At 38.4% G+C, this 20,143-nt stretch overlaps 3 protein-coding genes across 4 annotated transcripts; all 3 read right to left on the bottom strand.

The window, feature by feature from the left end:
• Nucleotides 1-556: 556 nt before the first annotated feature.
• LOC121956705 (complement C1q-like protein 2) lies at nucleotides 557-2,509 on the bottom strand. The gene is made up of 3 exons (XM_042505069.2): nucleotides 2,158-2,509; nucleotides 1,935-2,069; nucleotides 557-1,850 (listed from the first exon to the last, which is right to left on the bottom strand). The coding sequence occupies exons 1-3, from the start codon at nucleotides 2,411-2,413 to the stop codon at nucleotides 1,570-1,572; spliced, it is 672 nt and encodes a 223-aa protein (XP_042361003.2). The 5' UTR covers nucleotides 2,414-2,509; the 3' UTR covers nucleotides 557-1,569.
• A 1,317-nt stretch (nucleotides 2,510-3,826) lies between these two features.
• On the bottom strand, nucleotides 3,827-8,405 carry LOC121956997 (coenzyme Q-binding protein COQ10 homolog, mitochondrial). The gene is made up of 5 exons (XM_042505462.2): nucleotides 8,264-8,405; nucleotides 6,907-7,062; nucleotides 6,214-6,406; nucleotides 5,992-6,093; nucleotides 3,827-4,361 (listed from the first exon to the last, which is right to left on the bottom strand). The coding sequence occupies exons 1-5, from the start codon at nucleotides 8,365-8,367 to the stop codon at nucleotides 4,209-4,211; spliced, it is 708 nt and encodes a 235-aa protein (XP_042361396.1). The 5' UTR covers nucleotides 8,368-8,405; the 3' UTR covers nucleotides 3,827-4,208.
• hsd17b1 (hydroxysteroid (17-beta) dehydrogenase 1) lies at nucleotides 8,386-14,387 on the bottom strand. 2 transcript variants are annotated; one of them, XM_042505461.2, is made up of 6 exons: nucleotides 14,212-14,387; nucleotides 13,408-13,569; nucleotides 13,151-13,330; nucleotides 12,893-12,986; nucleotides 12,605-12,788; nucleotides 8,386-8,521 (listed from the first exon to the last, which is right to left on the bottom strand). In XM_042505461.2, the coding sequence occupies exons 1-6, from the start codon at nucleotides 14,306-14,308 to the stop codon at nucleotides 8,510-8,512; spliced, it is 729 nt and encodes a 242-aa protein (XP_042361395.2). In that variant the 5' UTR covers nucleotides 14,309-14,387; the 3' UTR covers nucleotides 8,386-8,509. The 2 variants fall into 2 exon arrangements, with proteins under 2 accessions (XP_042361395.2, XP_042361394.2); XM_042505460.2 differs by lacking the exon at nucleotides 8,386-8,521 and adding an exon at nucleotides 11,557-12,346 and having other exon boundaries at nucleotides 14,212-14,386.
• Between the last annotated feature and the right edge of the window lie 5,756 nt (nucleotides 14,388-20,143).

Below are 20,143 nucleotides of genomic sequence, written 5' to 3'. Positions count from 1 at the left end.
GATGGTATGAAAAGAACCATACTGTACTAAAACATGCTTGTTATTTTAACAGTACTGACACAAAAAAAAAACAGATTTGGGAAAACTTAAGTAAATATAAAAATCAAACCACAGCATTAAAAACTTCAGTTAATACAAAATATGAGTTTTGCTACAATGAGCAGACTGCTATCATTAAAAGACAATTCTGGTGATCTGTGAAAAGACTAAACCCATCAATGAATCAAAAATTTTAAATGCCACAAAGCTTGGAGCCACTGAGAAAAAAATCTACATTTGTTTATAAAAAACCCCCACCAATAATCAAAATATAATTACACAAAATTCAACATCTTTGGTTATATTAAAAAACAGCTACTATATTCATTGTAACTAACCAGTCATGCACTCTGTCTCGAGAAAGCTTAATAATGTCACAAACAGAAAAGATGTTGCTGAGATTCATCTCTTAATAAAATGTACATACGTTATTGTCCATGTTTAACCTTACTCATACGCATTCAGGCTGAATTATTAGTCTGATGTGTTTGCATGAAAATAATAACCACAAATGTAATAATATTTTTAAGGTTTATTTCTATTGCATTTTTACTTTCAATTCAAATAACCACACTACTAAAATTATGAATTAAAACAGTATGAGATAAAGATTGAGATGCAGGCATTGTGCTTAATATTTATTATTCATACAATGGGCCTCACACAAGAAACAAAATACAAACAATTTTTCTCTTATTTTTGCTCGTATCTGCAATTTGTTCTTATCTTTGCTTCTCTCTTGGGTAAGAGAAAATTTTATGACTGGTTGAGACATTATCACCAAGATAAGACAAAAACATTTCATTTTCACAGGCTACAAGTTATTACCAAGCACCTCTGCCTTTTGTGGTGTCATGTGCCATGTACCTGAGTCTTTGCACAGGCACCAACCTGCCCTTATATGGTGGTTAGTGGGCGTTACCTGTGCTAATGAATGACTTATGACCAGGTGGGGGTCATTGTTGAGCACACCTGGGTAAGAGCAGATTTAAATGGTTTTGGTGCATCTGAGGTTGACTTCTTTTCTCTTACCAGAAGATTAAGAGAAAACATGAGAGAAATTTAAGAGCATGTTGCTGAATTAGACCCAATGTCTCAAAATAAATTTTATGTACGTGTACATGTTTATCTAATTTTCCATTTGCTCACCAGAATGATACACAGCACATCACTGGTCACATAAATAGTTACCAAACAACAAGATAATGCTTGATGTATGGTAGGAAAGTGGCTTTATTGGATAGATGGAGGATCGGAGATAATGAGGAGAGTGCAGAGCCTGCAGAGAAGGGAAAAATTAGAGGAAGAGGGTTCATGGGTAGAAAGGGCTGTGAGAAGTGAGACAAAAAGGGGAGAAGGGGTTAGACACACCTATATATGCTGCAGTAGGTAATTGATTTAAGGAAGCACAGGTGGTTAACTTCACGAGTTGCAGGTGATTTGAATCACTGGGAGAGAAAAATTTGATCTTGTCAGCTATTCATTTGACTGTAACAAAAAAAAAAACCAAAAACTGAAATCATATTTAAATCATGTAATGAAGAGCAGGAACCCACTGAATGTGTTGTAGTTCATGTTATTGCTATAAACCGTCCTGTTTGCCCAGAGCTCCACATACACATTGTCTCCAACCTCGAGAGGGATGACCACAGCATTGCTGCCCATGTCATGGCTATCAGATTTTACGGTGTCCCAAACAGACGTAAGCCGCTTGCTGTTCTTCATGAGGCTCACAACAGTGTTGGGAGGACTGCTGACGAACACCGAGAATCGAAAGAAGTACATTCCTTTAACAATTGCTGTGAAAATTCCTGCCAAAATAATAAAGAGAATGGTTTAAATTTCATAAGCTTTTATTTGTCTTTTTCTCTTTTTCACTTCCTAACATAAATTACCTGTTGAGGAATTGTAGCCATTGCCAACGTTGGAGAAGACTTTCTTATATTTCAGTGGGGTAGCAGTGGTGAAAGGTCCAGTGTTCCCAAATCCAGATTCCCTGAGAGTTGCAGAAAAGGCCACCTGAGGTGTGCCTGAGAGCATCAAATCACCAAATAACACATTAAAGGTAAGAAATGTTAAAGGGAAAAATGATTAGATCCTACATTAACTCTATGCTACCTCCAGTCAGGCTCCGCAGCTCCAGGACTTCTTTTTCTGTGTTTATCAATTTATCCTCCAGCACTGTTATTTTCTCTGCCATGTTCGCAGCCTTCTCTTCCAGTGCTCCCAGGCTTTGAGTTAGGGAAGTGAGGGAATTGATGTCACAGCAGACGGTCGACCCCAAGCACTGATGGACTTTGTCATTGTTTTCATTGGCTTGATCTTCACATAGACAGCAGCTGAACGCTAGAATCAGGACTGCAACTGTCTTCATCCCTGTTGTTTTTGAAATTTCTGCTTTCCTGCAGTCTTTCTCCCTCAAACCACCCGTTTTTATACTTGACCTGACACTGCGCCAAAACGAGAAACTCCAGATTCAGAAAGACCCCTTTATAAAACCTTTCATCTTCATTGAGAGAGTTTGGAAAACACAAATGTCCAGCCAGTATAAATATTGATTTGTGAAGGTTCAAACATGCAGAGATACCTTAGCACTGCCCCATTAAAGTCAGACAACACTCAGATTCAATGTTTTGTTTTTGACATTTCTTGTGTCATGTGAGTGCAGTAAATGTTGCTAACTTTCATGATGAATTTTGCACGACTCATTTTGCTGAGTCACTTACAGACCAACAGTTTGTGATTGCTGACTGTCTTGCAGTTCTATTGTATGATTACAGTTATATACATCCATATATATCCATATATATATATATATATATCCATATATATATATATATATATATATAAACACACACACACACACACACACACACACACACACACACACACAAACATGCACAGGAACTGAGTATAGTATATTATAGTGCTAGCAGTAATTTGTTGTGTTTTAGTATAAAAATTATGGTGTACTTTAGAAAAATTAGAAAAAGGAAAAACAATGGTTCTTGTTTCCAGCCTTGTCTTCCTGCAACATGTCACTTCTCATCACATTTCACAGCAAGACATCTACTTCAGCCATACTTAGACACAATAACAAACAGACCAGATCAAGCGAAAGGCAAAGAGACACTTCAGACATCTAAAATAACAATCTGAGTGTCTGTGGCAAAAATAACTGCTTCAAATGGACATGAGTGACAGTGCATAATTGCCCCATATGTTTACATCGCGAGTGTTGCGTAGTTACCAGCGGCAGCCTTCTCTATCAATATTAAACAGTTTTCAGTCACTTGTTCCCAAAAACATGGGAAAACAGGGTCAAGGTAAAAAAAAAAAAAGTCAAGAGTTACCCTTTAACTCCTGTTTACTTTCATGTTGGTAATATCATCAGGCCAGCAGACATGATTTTTTCTCTGCTTGTTATGGGGAAGTAAAAATAAACCAGGCACAAGTTATTGTAATAATCGACTGAGCAGCTGATCAAATACTTTCAGTTTGTACGAGGTGCACAGCCTTTTAAAAGATGCTTAAGAAAACAAACATCACCTATCAACTAAAGCTAGTTGTTCTCAGAGGCTGAATAGCTGGATGGGAGGCTAGTATTGCCTGCAGCTCAGATAATTGGTTCTGTGTTATGTAACTGTTCCTGGAGGCATTTTTTTTTCATACTCTTGTTTACAAAGAGTAAACAGTTACAGGCACAGTCCACTACACCAGAAATTCTTGCCTTAAAATCAACAACACATTTAAAAAATTGATGCAATAAATGACACTTGGACAAAGGTTTACCAAAATAAGAGCTTTTTAATTCCATTGACAAAAAAAATTGCTAAAACAATGTTTGACCCTCTTAAATGTTTCAGCACCAAGCAGAAGTCACTTGTCTGTGCATTATCCCACGGTTTCAAAAAACATGATCATTTGAAACCATTTCTATCCCTAATGTAAATAAATATGTACAAGAAAGTAAATAAATTAGCTTGTGGCTCATAAATAAATAGTTTTAATTATATTCAATGTGTATATGAATTCAAGAATTAGATACGGGTGCATGCAAAAGAAGATCCAGTCTCCTTTGTAAGACAAGTGTTGATAACAAGTAGAGCAAAGTTTGGTTAAAGGTCCAAGTAGATGTGGCTGGAGGGGGAGCTCAAAGCGCGATCGGCTCATGTCGACCGCCTTCTCAGTAGCGCCTCCTGCTGGCTTTTGTAAAGCATCCCTGCCCGTGACTCAAACGCATTGACCATCTTTTTAACCACTTCGTCAAAGAACACGGTGGCCAGCTGAGTGTGCAGAAGAGACTTGAACTCAAATGACACCTGAAGAAGAAACCCAGGATGGAGACAAACGTGTTAGATTGGGAGATTCTTAGTTCATTAAAATGTTTGTTAAATAGATTTTTTGCAATCATCTGAATATAGACTCACGTCTCCGTGCATTTATATAGGGGTGAAAATTGCAGATCATCACAAAAATCAAAACCTCAGATGTTTAACAGACAAATCATTTCTCAAAGTCAGACTTTTACTTGCTTTAAGCCTAAAATTAGTGACTTAAACGAAAATGACTAGTATTTGCTGTCTCCATATCCACACATTTTTAGTAAGTACACGAGACATGTCAATTCCTGCTTGTTAAATACAGCAAAATTCTCAAACTAGGTAGCGCTGATCAAATGTGAATTTAAGATTTTATCACTGCATCGCCTATTTCTCACCCTAAATGTTTTTAGAAACATTTTTATAGTTAAGCTGTAAAGTGATAGCTGTGGGGATTTGCTTGGTTTTGCATGGCAGCTGGGTCACAAACTTATAGCTAAATAGTACACAAAAATATTTTTTTGAAAACATTTAAGGTGAAAAATAGGCAATGTAGAAACAGAATCTCTATTGATATCCCTTAAGCGCTTTCTAGTTTGATGGTTTTATCCACAGATTTTATATACAATGGATATAGCTACCCTGACGTCGCCCATTGGTTTGTGAAAATCTGAAGCCGTGAAGGGACGTTTTTCAGCTTAGATTGGTGCTTGGCTTGACTGCAGTTCAAGAGCAGTGATTGACATGATTGACAGCTGCATTAGAGACTGCTCAGCTTTAGTTGGTTGTTTTCATTCACATGCAATATATTCTTGCAAATACCATTATGAGAAGGCAAAGGAACATGACTTTTTTTCACAGACTATCTTATGTACCACTGCGCGGATGTTATTGTACATATTTATGTTCTAGCACTATTTAAAAGTATCTTTGTCATATTTTATTCAAATTATTTCTGTTCTATATTTATATATTTATTGGTCTTGAGTGTTGCAGAACTTATTTCCATTCCTTTTAATATGTTCCATGTATCCAAAAATCCAAAGCAAATCCCTTGCATGTGAAATCCTCATCTGATTCTGATATAGTAACAGTTTCAGCAAATATGACAAAAAGTTATTTTTATAAAAATTTCTACCTACAGCTTCAGATGTTCTTCAATAATAAGTCTTATCCAACACGTCCTGCTGAAATCCATCCACTTCCTGCGGTAATCTGAGCCCACATTAAGGTCATACCGCCTGTCAGCAGCTCCTTAACACTGTTCCTTGACCTGACAGCTATTTCAGGCCTCTGGGGACACCAGCATGCTACTCATGACTAAGTTTAGAGCATAATGAGATTTTACCCGACACTTAATTTAAATCTGTAATCCATCCACAATAGTCCAGCACCAAAGACTTGGAATTAGTCTCTCTTTAATAAGCATACAACCTGAGTCTTAACTTATTCTTTTGTAATCAGTTACTTGTAATAGTGTCACCGGTGCTTTATTCTTTTCATTACTTATGTCTGTTTTCACTGCAGAATTCAGCTTTCTCCCCATGTTTCCAGCTTACAAGGGTGCTTCAAAAACCTGATTTCCTCATGACTTTCGAGGTCAGATATTCATTTCATCTCTTACACTTACATAGAAATCCACTTTGCAAGATGCTGATTGGTCTTTGGCTCCGGGGGCAAACCTCCATATTGTTTCAAGATGACTGAAGAGGGAACCATCGGTACACACAGCCTGTTTCAAAAGAAATTACTCTTTATATATTACTGAATGACAAAAGGCAGGGAGCATATGCAGGGTCAAAGTATATGTGATTGTTGTTGTCTGGAGCTACCAAGACAGACAAGGACTTACCCTGACTTGATGGTTTGGGACGACAGTGACCTCAGAAGTGTAGCGCTCTACAATGGGGGGGAAACCTATTTCGAGGTCCGCCAAGACTTCACCATTTCGTCCCCTCGTCACCCGAGACTTCTTGCACCACGGGACAAATTGCTGGTAGTGGTCCACACCGGCCACCACATTGTACATCTGCTCTGGAGTAAACCTGAGCACACAGAAATTGAAACTTCAATAATTAAATTCACAGAGCCATATTAAAATGACGATGTCACCTAAGGGGATGAGCCGCTGTCGTTTGGCTATTTAATGCTCAATTTTAAATATTTCATGTTTTCATTTTTAATTTCTTATTATAAATATAATACATTTCAGGTTTAATTTTGAATGCATTTTTTTATTTAATATTTAATAAACTCCTACGCTCTCTTTTTTTGTAAATTGAATAAATACTTGTCATATTTTGTCAGAGCCCAACGTGACTCCTTTAACTTGCTCAGTTTTTTTCAACCGGCATTCCAAAACCCAAATAGATCAAGTCATGTGTTACACAAATAGATAAATAAAAGTAAAGTAAATAAAAGTAATTTTTTTTCATGTAGCCAACATTTTTCTAATGGACACATTGATTTCAGTTAAATGTTTCTGGAGGCTGTTTTCTTATCATGTCAGCGTTTTTTATGTCTAATATCACATCGGAGCGCTCACCCTAATGTCCGGCATTCGGTGTACTCCATCCTGCGTGTGCTGATTGGGGCAGCCAGGTTGATGAAGCTGCGGCTGGGTGTGCTGACAGGGACAGCGGGGCAGATAGGGAGGCTGGCTCTTCTGGCTGCCAGGGCCCCACAGGAGCCCCACAAGTGTCTGAAGGGAGGGGATTATAGATAGATCATGATTCCCACACATTTTCATGCATGAAATTTTAAAACTTTCCCGTTACTTTTCCATGACCATTCACAATGTATAACACAAACAGAGCTGTGTAGTACACTTTATGTCAAATTTTATTGTTAACTGAGCTCCCAGAGTGGGGGAGTCACAGCCAACAGTTCGGTAAACCTGTAGTTTACCATAATTTTTTTTGGAAAAAAAATCAAAATAAACAAACAAAATAACCCTATCTGTACCTCGAAACCACCATGCTGTACTTCAGAGCACTTAAAGTGAGACCAAGTGAAAGCACATTGGCACTTCCAGTGACAATTGAATGCCATAGGCTGTCTTTATCAAGTGGTCAAATTAAAAAAAGCTGTAAATATATGAGTAGGGCAAAGGTATGGAAACTTTGGGATGTTAAATCACATTGTCACAGCATGATCTGCCCAGCATTATTTAAATATAGACCTATCAGATTTAAACTCTACTCATACATGAGAGGGAGGGAGGGGGAGAGGGAACACTGGGAGGAAATGAGGAAATGTGGTTATAGTAAACAAAACTAATTAATCTCATTAGCAAAATGACTTTTCCAAAAGCTATAAGGATTTTAATAATTCCATGACTTTTCCATGACTGTGGAAACCCTACTATATGGGGAGACAGAAATAGGTTTGTTTGAAATGTACAAAGTTTGCCATTTCTGTGCATTAGTTAAGAATGATGATGACAGTGTTTGTGTTGTATATTCACACAGTTTGAATGTATAAGCATCCAGTCATAGCTTATGTACTTTATATAAATATATCTGTATGTAAGTATACAAAACACATGCATCTTTTAAAGAGTTTTCTGAAGACAGACAGCTCGCATCAAATTTTCTTTACTGCCCACTGAGGAAACCTCGGGCAGTTTATTAAATGCAAGTGTCAGAGGTACCACAGGAGAGAGAGAAAACAGAGTCCCATGACTGCTGGTTTCTCTGCCAGGTGTTGCTTCACTCAAACACTTCCTGGAAACTAAGTCCATTCATAAAAACGAAATATTTATAATATATATATAAATATTAACAATATGAAATAAAACATCTAAAAAGCCACATTTCGACAATGGCGAGTAATTCAGTACAATTTAACAGTACGTCATCTACCTGTACTCATCTCTGCGGGAAAGCTCCATTGTCACTCACCTGAAGTTTGCTCTTTTACTGTTTCCTCGGACAGCTTTTGAGGAGTAGGCTTCAGACATCTCCAGCAGCAGCTTCAAGAGAAGAGGAGTCGTTTTGTTGGTCATGGTGAAGTTTATGTTTGAAGACTAGCACGCGTTCTCAGGAGAGACGTCGCTATTTCCAGCCCGGTGGCAGCAGCAGGAGCCCGGCTTTGTTCTGACTGAGGAGTCGCTCCTCTTGACTGGCCCGGTAAGGACAGCAGTGACGTCACGGGATGCTCTAGCCAATCAGAGAGAAAGCTTGATCAAGTTCAAAAGCTGTCACACAGGTGATTCCGGGAAATTCAGATGAACATGGCTTACTGACTGACCTAATGATAAAATGAAATTATTTGAAAAATGAATCGGCTATTTTTTTAATTGAAAATGTATTAGTCTAGGTGCTGTTATTTTTTTATTTATTTATTTTTTTAAAAAAAAGGTTTTATGGTTGAGTTAATCATAGACACTATATTAAAAACAGTAGATGCCAGTCAGTGTGCCCACAGTTTGGAGAAACAGGCTGGAGTCCATTATGAAAGCTCAGCAATGTTCTGGATGTGGGTCAGCGACAAAGTATATTTTAGCCACATAAAAAAGTCCCACCTTCAAAAAAACCCCAGACAACAACAACAACAACAACAACAACAAAAACTTAAGTGTATGCTATATTAAGAGTATTTTCACCACTTTACCTTAATGTCAGATGGTGATTCTAAAAAGGAAAATGAGGCTGTTATATAGTATTCCTCTTCAGAGCCAGACTCCATTGAGAAAAACAGTAATTTAGGATTGCTGAACACAGAAGCTGCTGGTCTACGGTCGACTACTGCCTCAAATGGTTATTTTGTTTGTGTTTTGTGACTGTGGTGTTTTAAAAGGGTTAGTTTGGATTCACTGTAGACCAGCAGCTCCAGTGTTCAAAAAAACTGAAAATTGCTCTTTTCTTGACAGAGTCTGGTGGCACAGATGGGAAATTGAAGCTTTACTAGATTCCCCGTTGAAATGCTCTGTTTGACCAAAATGTAAAGTGATTTTAAAAAATGCTCTCAATATGGCATACATTTAAATCAATATATATTTTTGGGGGTCAAGACATTTTTAGTTGGCTAAAATACATTTTCTTGCTGAGCCCCATCAATAACAGTAGGCTACATATTTTATTCTCTGTATTGTACTTCAGACTGCTTCTCCAAACTGGGGGGCGTGCTGAACAACATCTATTGCATGTAATACACTGACTATGGATAAGTACTTCATACAACACCACCTCAAAAATCAGAGCCTTTTTTAAAAAAATTTATGTCTATTTGTAGAACATTTTAAAGCTTGTTTCTATGACTTTCAAATAAATTTATAAATATAAGTTGTACTGTTATTATGCAACACTGAAGTTATCTTAACCTTTTTCACCCGAAGTAGATGATGAGGAAATTCAGATATGCTGCCAATTTTGGCACATGACAAGCTTTTGATTGCTGAGTTCACAGGGTTTTGAGAGGCTTCTATGAGCAATCGAAGTCTAAATAATACTCTGTGGTTGAGTGAACGAGCAAGCACATGCTGTGCGCGTGATTCACCTGGACTTTGGTACTTCTGTGGAGTTAAGGCAATCAGCCGTAATAAAGTTTAAAACAGAGCAAAGTATCAAAACAGCAATCTAAGCTATTCCACAGACTCAAATGTTTAATTTGGGACAGTGGGATAACTACATTAGTTTTAAAATCAAAAGCCTTTAACTAACTCTCATTATACTCTGCATGATACTGCAGGCCCTGAGAGGCTGACACTGTATTAAGTGTTACCACACAGTCAGAACTGGTAATGCTGGATTCATTTCAGGATCTACACACCAGAATTAGGGCACTTGATCAGGGAGGGATTTAGGAACCTCAGTCAATCCTATCAAAGTCAGGCCGAAAACGTAACGAGTAGATGTACAGACAAGTTAACCTGTCTCAGGTTATAAGAGAACATTCTCATGGGCTTAACAACCCCAGGCTGATCCAAGCGTTATACAGGGGATGGACGATGTTCCAGCTGGCCCTCATTCAGTCTTTATACAGTTCAGTGATTCACAAGCCCAACACAGCATTTCAAATTCTTTCTAAGAATTTACTTAAAATAAACTAGACAGACATCTCTTAACTTTTAATAGTTTCTAAATGACCCTTTTTACCTGCAAAAGAGAAAGGTACTCGAGGTACAACTATTGGATCTCTTTGTTGTTTGTTAATGTAATCTGTTGTCTCGGGACTACCGTGGACATCACTGCATTGATGTCACTGATTTGTGAAGACGTCACTATATATCAGTTTGCATGCTTTTTAACAGGTGTGTTAATCATTGACAGGCCTTCATTTAACCAGCTAAAGAACTTAAAGGGGAACTACTGCATGTTTCAAAATTCATCTTATTTCAGTGGTCTACGACATTCTATAAAACTGTATGTACATTAATAACACTCTACCATATCCAGACGCTACAGTGATCAAATTTGTAATGTCATGGGGTACAAAGTCTAAAAATACTCCATGGTCAGTTAATTGAGAAAGATGCTCTAGAAGTCACTGATATCACCATGGGTATTTTCTGTTTAAGAACTGAGAACAGTATCATAGAACTTTTATACCCCTCATTAGGGTATAAAATAGAAAAAAAAATGTGGGTCCACAAAATCAGGCTCCCATTGATTGTCTATGGAGCAGATCAAGACTTTATACTTGATGACATCACAAGTTTGAAACTCACCTGTCTGGTTTATGGCTTTAAGAGAGAGAAGCTCATGTTCACAAATATTTATTGAACTTTTCTAGGCCATGGAAATCATTTCTTAATTTAATTGGTGTTAAAGTTTGTGTCTACACACTGTATGTCACCCAAAGTATGAATAAGAAAGGTCACACATAAAGAGCCAGGATTCCTGCTAGATTTCAAGGATTAAAAAGCAACAAAACTGAACCACCACAAATTAAATGGCATCTCTTTGTTTGTTCATTGTGGCAATATTTACAGGACCAGAGGACACAGAGAGAATCCAATTCTGGGTGAAAGGATATCTCGGTCTAAACTAGCAGTTGCAAACAGTATTTTTCTTCTCTTCTTTTTCCTTTTTTAAATTAAAAGTGCTTGTTCCACATCAACAAAGTACTGATTATTAATTTGACATTGCCATGAATACATTTCATCTATTATGAATTCAAAAAGAGGCAATAAGTTGCAACTAAATACAATCTGCAGTGAGTGTATGACAGATATCACCCAAAGTCCTTTCAGTTCAGTCCAAATGTTTTATTCATTTATCCCTAAAGGGGCACCCCTAACACAAGCATTAAAAAAGAAATACTAGATATAATATCATCAATTAATGTACACAATCCTGCATATTTTTCTTTCAGTGCCAGTATAGAGAATTGTGGGAACCGTCTTTTTAATTTGTAATTTAATGCTTTGGAGTAAAGAAGTCGTTCCTGCTTGTGTAAATCGGCCAATCAGAAATTACATAAGAACATTCTTGGAGTTCATTCACGCCGATCCCTGTGAAAATATTCCAACCAGTGTGGCAAGGACACTGTCAACCACAGGAATGCAAAAGCTGCTGTATCACTCAAAACATTATCCTTATATAATATTTCTCAACCAACCAGAAAATCGTTAAAATCTTATATTTATATATTTATATTGTGACAATACAACTTTAGATAAGTAACACACTAAAATAGAAGCATGGAGTCAATCCTTTCTGTGAACTCACAAAACTTTGAACTTACTGCCCTCTCTAGTTGAGTAACCCCAGTGAGTCACAGTACGTCAACTTTATTCCCGAAATGAACACTGACAGAGCCAAAATATAAACCTCTGCACATAAAAAAGAAGAGCAAGTCGTGGCTGAGTTGAAAACAAGGCAAAACTATTGTCCCTCAGCTGAGAACATGATTTTGCTCAAAGCACTGATGTACTGTGAGCCATCTGGCTCTGTGATCTTCAGTTTGGTGAGAGGTGGCACGGCACCGCTGGTAAAGTATCTAAACGCAGGGCAAGGTGACTGGATGGCATCCAGAAATACCTTGGAGACCAAAGCAAACACACCACAGCAGTTAGATGTTATACTGACAACACTTTTGTCAATTTGTTGTGTTAAATACAATCTCAGACCTTTCCATATTCTGATCCTCCACTAAACCAAGTGGAAATAAAAGTATGTAAAAAGTTACATACAGTACCTTTAATACAAAAAAATCTAAACTTCACTGATTCCACCAGCATCATTAATATATGTTACTGATGATTTATGATCTACTGTTGACATAGGGATGCAATATACCTTCACAATGTCATCCGTGTCCTGCGCTGCATTTTGGAAAACAGAGCCACAGTGCTGCAGGTATTTTTCATAGAGGCTGTGTGTAAGGGCATCAACCTGCTGCAGAGACGAATCCCCGAGCTCCGTCTTATGCAGGTTGACCAAGAAGTTGGTGTTAACTGGACCACACTCAATGAGACTCACGCTGCAGGATGGAGCATAATCAACATTTGCAGTTTATTGTTAATTTCTTTGTTTTAGTTTATAGCTAAATTGAGGAACCAAGATGCAGCAAACTTGAAAACTCACTGGATATTAAAGTGTTGCAGGAGGACAGCCAAACTCTCACATGCTCCCTCTATAGCAAACTTACTGGCACAGTACACCTCATTAAAGGGGAGACCTGCAAGAGAGCATGAAGCATGAAGAGGGCTATTTTGGCAATTTTAGGCACGGAAGCAAGCATCAACATGATTTGTGTTTGGGATTTCCATCAAATCATTACAAAAACTGCACATGTGGAACACTGTTATATTCGGTGGTTGCTCAACCACGTGCTTGTCTCACCGTGAAGACCTCCGGTGCTCCCGGTGACCAGAATGCGCCCCTGGCCCTGAGTCTTCATATCTGGCAGAAAAGCCTGGATGGTCTGGATGGTACCGAGGAGGTTCACCTCCAGAATCTGCCTCATTGAGTCCAAAGACAGCACCTCCAGTGGCCCCATCAAACCCACACCAGCGTTGCACACTGGGAATAGTCAGGATAAGTCCATTAACACACACAAATTACAGTCTTAATGAGAACACACTGACACAAGAGCGTACCCAGAATGTCCACTCGTTTCTCCACAACTCTGTCCCTCGCATCCAGGATGGACTGCCGGCAGGTCACGTCCATTTGAAGTATGTCTAAGGTGTCCTTGTGCAGGCTTTTCACACACTCTAAAAGCCGTTCTTTCTTGGCCAGGTTTCTCATTGTGGCATACACTAAACAGAAAGTAACACATCTTGATACATTTTCCACAGTGCTCTTAGATATTTCACTGTCTATACAAATCTCATATATATTGCAGATTAACTCTTTGAACCCTGCGTCAGTATCAATTTTCTTGTACAGTGTCCAAATGCCTTTCACAAGCATTAAACCTTTGAAATGTGAGTAAAGTGATTTCTTCCTAAAACTTGCCATGAAATGTCTGGAAAATTGCAAGAAAATCAGTGAAAGGTAAGGAGAAATTGATCAAATAACTAGACAATAAAATTAAGAAAACTCAATTTAGAATTGTTATAATTATATGAAAAATGTTTAACATAAACATTAACTTTTTTTCTGCAAAACATTTTTCTGTTTTAATTTAGCACTTTATAAAGATCATTTCCTGTTTTTGTTCTTTTTTTTCTTTGATCATTTCAATTAATTTTCTTGTAACTTTTTACTAATTTTCAGCTAATATTTGGGTCATTTTAAATAAGTTCCTGATTGCCTTCTTTCCATGTTTTTGAGAGATATCAAGCAATTTTCTCAGGTTATGAAGGGTTAACTGGTTTCAATTTCAATCCAGTTTTTTAAATCCAGTATCATGTATCATTACATAAGGAATCCAATAAAAGGATGTTATCTATCGTTACCTTTGAATGTTTTGTCGGGGTCAGAGGCCAGCTGGACAGCCAGGCTGAGACCGATTCCCGAGGAACAGCCTGTGATCAGCACCACCTTCTTGTCCATGGAGCCAACTGTCTGCTTCAACAGAGAGCAGCAAGCATAGACGTTAAGATGGAGGCGTGTGAAAACTCTTTTTCTCAGTGTTATCAAATATTTCGCCAACACAAGGCCAGTTCATCCTAAACATCTTCCTGTTATCGGCCACCTGGAGTCACTCGATTTTTTTCACATGTCCTTGTCCTTGTTGGGATGTGTGTGTGTGTGTGTGTGTGTGTGTGTGTGTGTGTTGGGGGGAGCTTTTGAGGACAATAACAATGCTCAGAAACATCTACATATTTATCTTCTGACTTGCACCACCACTTTAAGCGCCAGGTGGCAGCAAAACATCATAATATAAGCCGCGCTGACCTCTGGCTGCTCCACGGACCACCTTAAGACAATGAGGCTGAAAATAGACTGAAAGGGTACAATGGGTTTGAGTTCAAGGGATCGATGAGGGACATGATACGGTCTTGCATAAGGCTTCTGATTTGTAGACCCTTCATCCTCTTCCCAAGCTTGTGTTGAGAGAAATTGTTATTTTATGCATGCCTTTGAGAAAGTTGTCATTTGCTGGTGCCTATAATACTCTTTAAATATGTGATGAAGTCTCAGGTCAAAGGTCAATATTGTAATATTTGGACCACCTTTGAGTTGCAATGATTTTCCTCAAACATACTGTTAAGAACTGTAATGTAATATAATAAATATGTATTATTCAGTGTCTAATCACCTGACGATAAGAATTGTTGTGTTTTCCTTATCTTAGAATAAGCTGTTTATATCTACATAGGGAGGGGGTCCTCTTCCACAGAGATCGCCATGTTGCACTGCCATGTTTTACAGAAGCCCAGAACAGACAAACCAAATGCCGGCTCTAGATAAGGCCATTTGAGTTATCACATTATAGTAAGCATCCTCTCTGTGGCCAGAAGAAAAGCACAGATATTTTTTTTGTTTTTAATGTAAAACTGCTTTATTTCATGTAAAAACACTGAGGTTTTTTTTGGAGAGGAAGAGACCTCTGCAGATAATTCAGCTCAAGGTATATTGTCTGAATCTTAAGTTATCAGAGAAAAAAGGTGAGCACACATGCAGGTGTTAGACTAGCAGCCTGTCTCCTACATGCCAAACAGCATTGGAGAAACACTGATTTGAAATCTGAAACTGCTTTATTTAGTGGTTTTTTTTGCACTTAAGGAATTGTAACCAGGACAAGTTTCATTTGGTTGCAATCTGCCATTTAGATGCCACTAAATCCTATTAATCCCTCACACAGTTACTTTAAAATAGAGTCTTGCTAAACAATTGTTTCAGAAGACTCGAGTTCTTCACCAAAATACTTTTCAGTGTCTAAATTAATCCTACTAAGCTTTGTCATCTGTGATCACTAGGGTTTTAATATTGCAAATCTGCAAATAGAAAGTAATTCCAAGGAGAGGAAACTGGGGAAACTTGGCCCATTTCAAAGCAATAAATTCCAACCAAGGCCCAGCCCCAGAAATGTCTGTTATTCAGGACTAAGTCATCCATCACGCAAGCTCTGAGGAGTGACTGGAAAACAGGCTTTGTAATTACAAGGCATCATCATGCGCATGTGAGTGAGTTTTCACTAGGTGGCAATGAAGTCTCAGATACAAACAATGCATCTAATGGCGCTTGTGTAAAGTCCAGTAATCATGAAAATAGCAACTATCAGTTCTAAGCTGTCAAGAAATACTGGACATTGTGATGGATTTTCAAGAAATTAAAGTTAATTCTATGTCATGGTCCTCTACCTACTCATCTTTTTGCATTTTAACTGGTCACAGTCCCATGTGCATTCTCCTACAGCTGAGTTTCTGACCAGTCAATGAACTTGCATCTTTGTGCAACATTTCAGCAGCCTCATTTGAAAGAGTTTCTTCTGCTGATGGGAGCAAACCAAGTAGGAATTTCCTGCCATTTTGTTGTGTTCCTCCCCTCGAGATGGCATCAGCCTGGCTGCTGTCCCAGAGTCTGTGGGACAGATAACAGCAGGCCTTGAAACTCTTTCACATATCTAAGACTCCCAGGCATTGTTAAAAATCTTGAACTGCTTGAACCTTAGAGACTACTGAGTTTTAGCTATTTTATGAAGTCCAGTGTGCATACCTTTTTTTTTTTTTGAAAGCTTATGTTATCCTGGGTCATGAAACCTGAGTACATATTGCTTTAACTTGAGTGAAACAGCAAATGTCAGTAGAAAAAAAAATCAAACTCATCTTTTCCTCTCTGACAATCCTGCACAGTCAAGTAACACTCAGAGGCATTGGCTGCACTTCATCCACTCGTTGTCTCTGGATCCATCCTGGCAGTCTGTGGTTCATGGTCTAGTATAGTTGCACAGATTCCTGCTAATTCCTGCTATTCATTGCGTACAGTCTCCCTGAGGGCCAGTGATTACCAAGAGAAGGTCGTTTGGAGGTGCACAGTGGTCTGGAAAAGCCTTTAAAACACCTCCTGGACAAGATTGGCCCCCAGCACCCACAGTAAACAGACATCTGAAGACCTTTCAGTTCTTAATGAAAAGAGCAAGAACATCCCACGTGCACAGCTGTGTGTCTTTGTGTCATTTTTGGAGGAATAGTAAAGTGTTTGTTGAATGTGGTGGGGGCAGCAGGCCAGCCTCATGCTCAAGTGGGAAATGCACGAGACGAAGCTGTCATGGTTTTTTGCACTGTGACTTCTGTGCCAACGGTGAGGGAGGTATCTGCTCCTACCTCAGGAGGGAAAGCATAACAGCTCGTGGGTGTCAATCCATTCATGCACTCACCCTGTGGAAAACCAGGCCACACAGGGGTCATGTTGGGCTGTATGTGTTCCAGAGTAAACACATGTGATGAGAGCATGTTGCAGACACAATACAGGGTTTGTAATAACAGAGTGTCTGCTGGAGCAGATGTATACTCGACAGGATGTCCCATGTGAGAGTGATGAGCAGAAGTGAAACAGCTAACGACGTACTGCGGTGGATGTGGTGAAACAGAAATGTCACGCTATACCTGGCAACAAAGTAAAATGAGGCAACTTTTTAACTGAGGGTGTTTCAGGTGAACTGAATAATGCAGATCTTGCATTTCTCAGAGATGTTGCCTCACTTTCAGGAACAAGATAAAACAATTAAAACTTGGTCTTAATCTCAATAAAAGGTGATACCCAATAGCCCAATGTTGTCATTCTTGTGATCAGCTAATACCAGCAGTGTTCATTTTAATAAAAGAAACATGTTCACATATTGAGTTAGATGTAACACCTGGACTCCGGACTAAAGGCCGGTTTATATTTCTGTATAGAGATCTGTACCCCTAGCCATAGGCTGTTGTGCTTCTGTCTGGAAATGCACTGATGGATTACAGAACAGGCATGTCCAGGGGCCCAGGGTGTCAAGGGGCCCCCTGGCCTTCACTTAAGGAGTGCCACTCAAATTCACATGTATCACCAGGAAGAGACTCAAAAGGGCCACAAAGAGACACAAAAAGACCAGAAACAGATGCAAAGGAACTGCTAAAAGATACAAAATGATTAGAAGATGAGCAAACAACCACAAAGAGACACCAAACAACTACAAGGAGATGCAGAGGAGCTGCCAAGAGACACAAATTAAAAACAAAATGGGGAAAACAACTGCAAAGAAACACAAGAGAAAGACAAAAAAACCACAAAGTTAAAAATTGACTACAAGCAGAGACACATACCAAGCATAAGGAGACACAAAATGATCAAATAATAATAATAATAACAATAACAAAATACCCCAAACACACACCAAATAACCACCAGGAGACCCAAAAAATAAAACCATAAAAAGATGCATTATGACTACACAAAACCACAAAGTCTGTGTGTCTTGTTCCTATAAAGAAGAGGGATGGTGAGGCCTGATGCTTGTCTGTGCCCAGGGACCGATTTGCTCATTACCCACCCATGCTGAAATGCAACTACACGTCGCAGCAATGTAGATGGCGACACAGTCACTGGTCCACTTGGTAGCATCCTATTTCCTCCGTATTCCTGCGTATTTCGCCTCCAAAAAACACTTGCTGAGAGGAGCAGGGGCCGAGGTAGAAAAACTGCTTTGTTTTTCAGTACTATCAGTAAAAGTAGTTCTAACATTTATGAGCTCCAACACGATCCCCTCAGTTTCAGTCATCTTTGTTTGAAGAACACTAAAACACTCACCACAGTGGCATAGAAACCTGACTGACAACTAGTGCTTCGGCACTTAGCTTAATAGACAGAAATGTGACCGAAATTTTTGATTTTTTATGGTGTTATTGTCTGTTGTCTTTATGCCAGTGAGTTCATTCATCTGATAACAGATGAATTTCTCTCTATCTGTCTGAGAGATTTTGTTTCACTTCATAAAACCACCATGTGACTGCTTTGGTCTAGACTTGATGGATTTTATGATTATAACAATGAGTCTGAATCTGATGAAGTAGAGATGCTGTGACTGTGACCTTTTCTCACCCTCTTCTCAACACTCCAAAACCATATCCTTCTCTTCGTCTGTCATAATTTTTCAAACTCTGCAGCCTCTCGACTCGTGAACGATTTGCCTGGAGACATGTTATTAATGGTGTCTCTCCAGAGCTTCTTCTGTTTCACTAGTGTATGTATGTACAGTATGTTGATCTTTGCTCAGTGGAACATTGAATTTCCAAGTAAACTGTGAATGTTTGAGAGAGGTTTGATGCTTGTGTGTGTTGCAGTAGTATATGGTGTTCTTATGTATGATGTTACAGGGATACATCGTAAAAATAGAAACTATCTCCTGTTCTGTGAAATGCATCCAGCCTACAGGACAACAGGGACTGGACTGAAAGACTGAAAGAATTCCCTCTTCTGAGAATTCAATCCAGGATGATATAAAACCCAAACCAAGAAGCTATAACTTTATATGCCTACTTATAAACTGCCGACTGATGTGAGCTGAGGTTCCGACTAATCGTTCTGTCTCTTCTGACGACAGATGGTGGCTTTACTTCAATAAAGGGTAAAGGGAGAGCCTGAGAAATGCACAGTGTATTTTTCACAAGGTAATACAGAAGGAGTGGGGCTTGGTCCTCTCTGGTAAAATCATCATGGCTGAAACAGGAGAGGATGTGTGGAAAGTATGAATGGTTTTGAACACATGAATACAGAGGCAGAATCAGCACATTTTGAATTTCTAATCTACAGAATAGAATTTCCTGAAACCATTTAGGTACAACCAGCTCAATTTTTTATTAAAATAATTTTCGAATAAGAAGTCCTTCAGCTTAAGGCAGATTAGATTTAAGACTTTTTAAGACGTTTTTAATATCACTTGGAATTAAGTTTAAGACCAATTATCCATGGACCAAAATTAAAAAAGGACAATTTTATTTTGCCCAAATGTTTATTGTAATATGAAACATGTTGTTTTCCCAGTAAAAAGTTAGATTATCTATGCCAACTGCTATCAAAAACAACCTCTTTTAGAATGGAACACATGGAAGACAATTAATATTATATTGTCTTATCATAAAAGTATGTTTTGGTTTGCCAACAAAACTGTGAAAAATCTGGCATTTCTGGGCAGTTTTCTTGGTAAGTACTGCCTAGATTCCCATCATGCTGAGTGTAAGAAGAGGAATGTATTAAATGATTTAACAAAAAAATAGATGGTACCATTTTTTCTAGGTTTCACAATGCAGCATCAGAAAAAAATAAATCCTGCTTCCCATGTCTAAGCATTTTTAAGACTTCTAAAACTAAGACCATATACTAAGATGAATGCATTCAGTGCCATTTACAACTTTTTAAGGATCAGCTGTAACCCTGTAGAATTTTAGAAATGCCCTTGACTGCAAATTA

The sequence above is a fragment of the Plectropomus leopardus genome, chromosome 18 (genome assembly GCF_026936395.1).
Source record: "Plectropomus leopardus strain MGB_pleo_1.0 chromosome 18, ASM2693639v1, whole genome shotgun sequence".
NCBI lineage: Eukaryota > Metazoa > Chordata > Actinopteri > Perciformes > Serranidae > Plectropomus > Plectropomus leopardus.
Note: the sequence above shows the minus strand (reverse complement) of the source record. Positions and strands in the feature narration are given on the sequence as shown.

Coding starts and splice junctions, on each gene's coding strand:
- hsd17b1 (XM_042505460.2), bottom strand. CDS start 14,308: ATGGACAAGAAGGTGGTGCTGATCACAGGCTGTTCCTCGGGAATCGGT. Junction 13,570..14,211: donor CCCCGACAAAACATTCAAAG/GTAACGATAGAT, acceptor CTTTCTGTTTAG/TGTATGCCACAATGAGAAAC. Junction 12,987..13,150: donor GAGCACCGGAGGTCTTCACG/GTGAGACAAGCA, acceptor GCTCTCTTGCAG/GTCTCCCCTTTAATGAGGTG.
- LOC121956705 (XM_042505069.2), bottom strand. CDS start 2,413: ATGAAGACAGTTGCAGTCCTGATTCTAGCGTTCAGCTGCTGTCTATGT. Junction 2,070..2,157: donor GCTGCGGAGCCTGACTGGAG/GTAGCATAGAGT, acceptor TGATGCTCTCAG/GCACACCTCAGGTGGCCTTT. Junction 1,851..1,934: donor TGGCTACAATTCCTCAACAG/GTAATTTATGTT, acceptor TTATTTTGGCAG/GAATTTTCACAGCAATTGTT.
- LOC121956997 (XM_042505462.2), bottom strand. CDS start 8,367: ATGACCAACAAAACGACTCCTCTTCTCTTGAAGCTGCTGCTGGAGATG. Junction 7,063..8,263: donor AGTAAAAGAGCAAACTTCAG/GTGAGTGACAAT, acceptor CCCTCCCTTCAG/ACACTTGTGGGGCTCCTGTG. Junction 6,407..6,906: donor ACCGAATGCCGGACATTAGG/GTGAGCGCTCCG, acceptor CTGTGTGCTCAG/GTTTACTCCAGAGCAGATGT.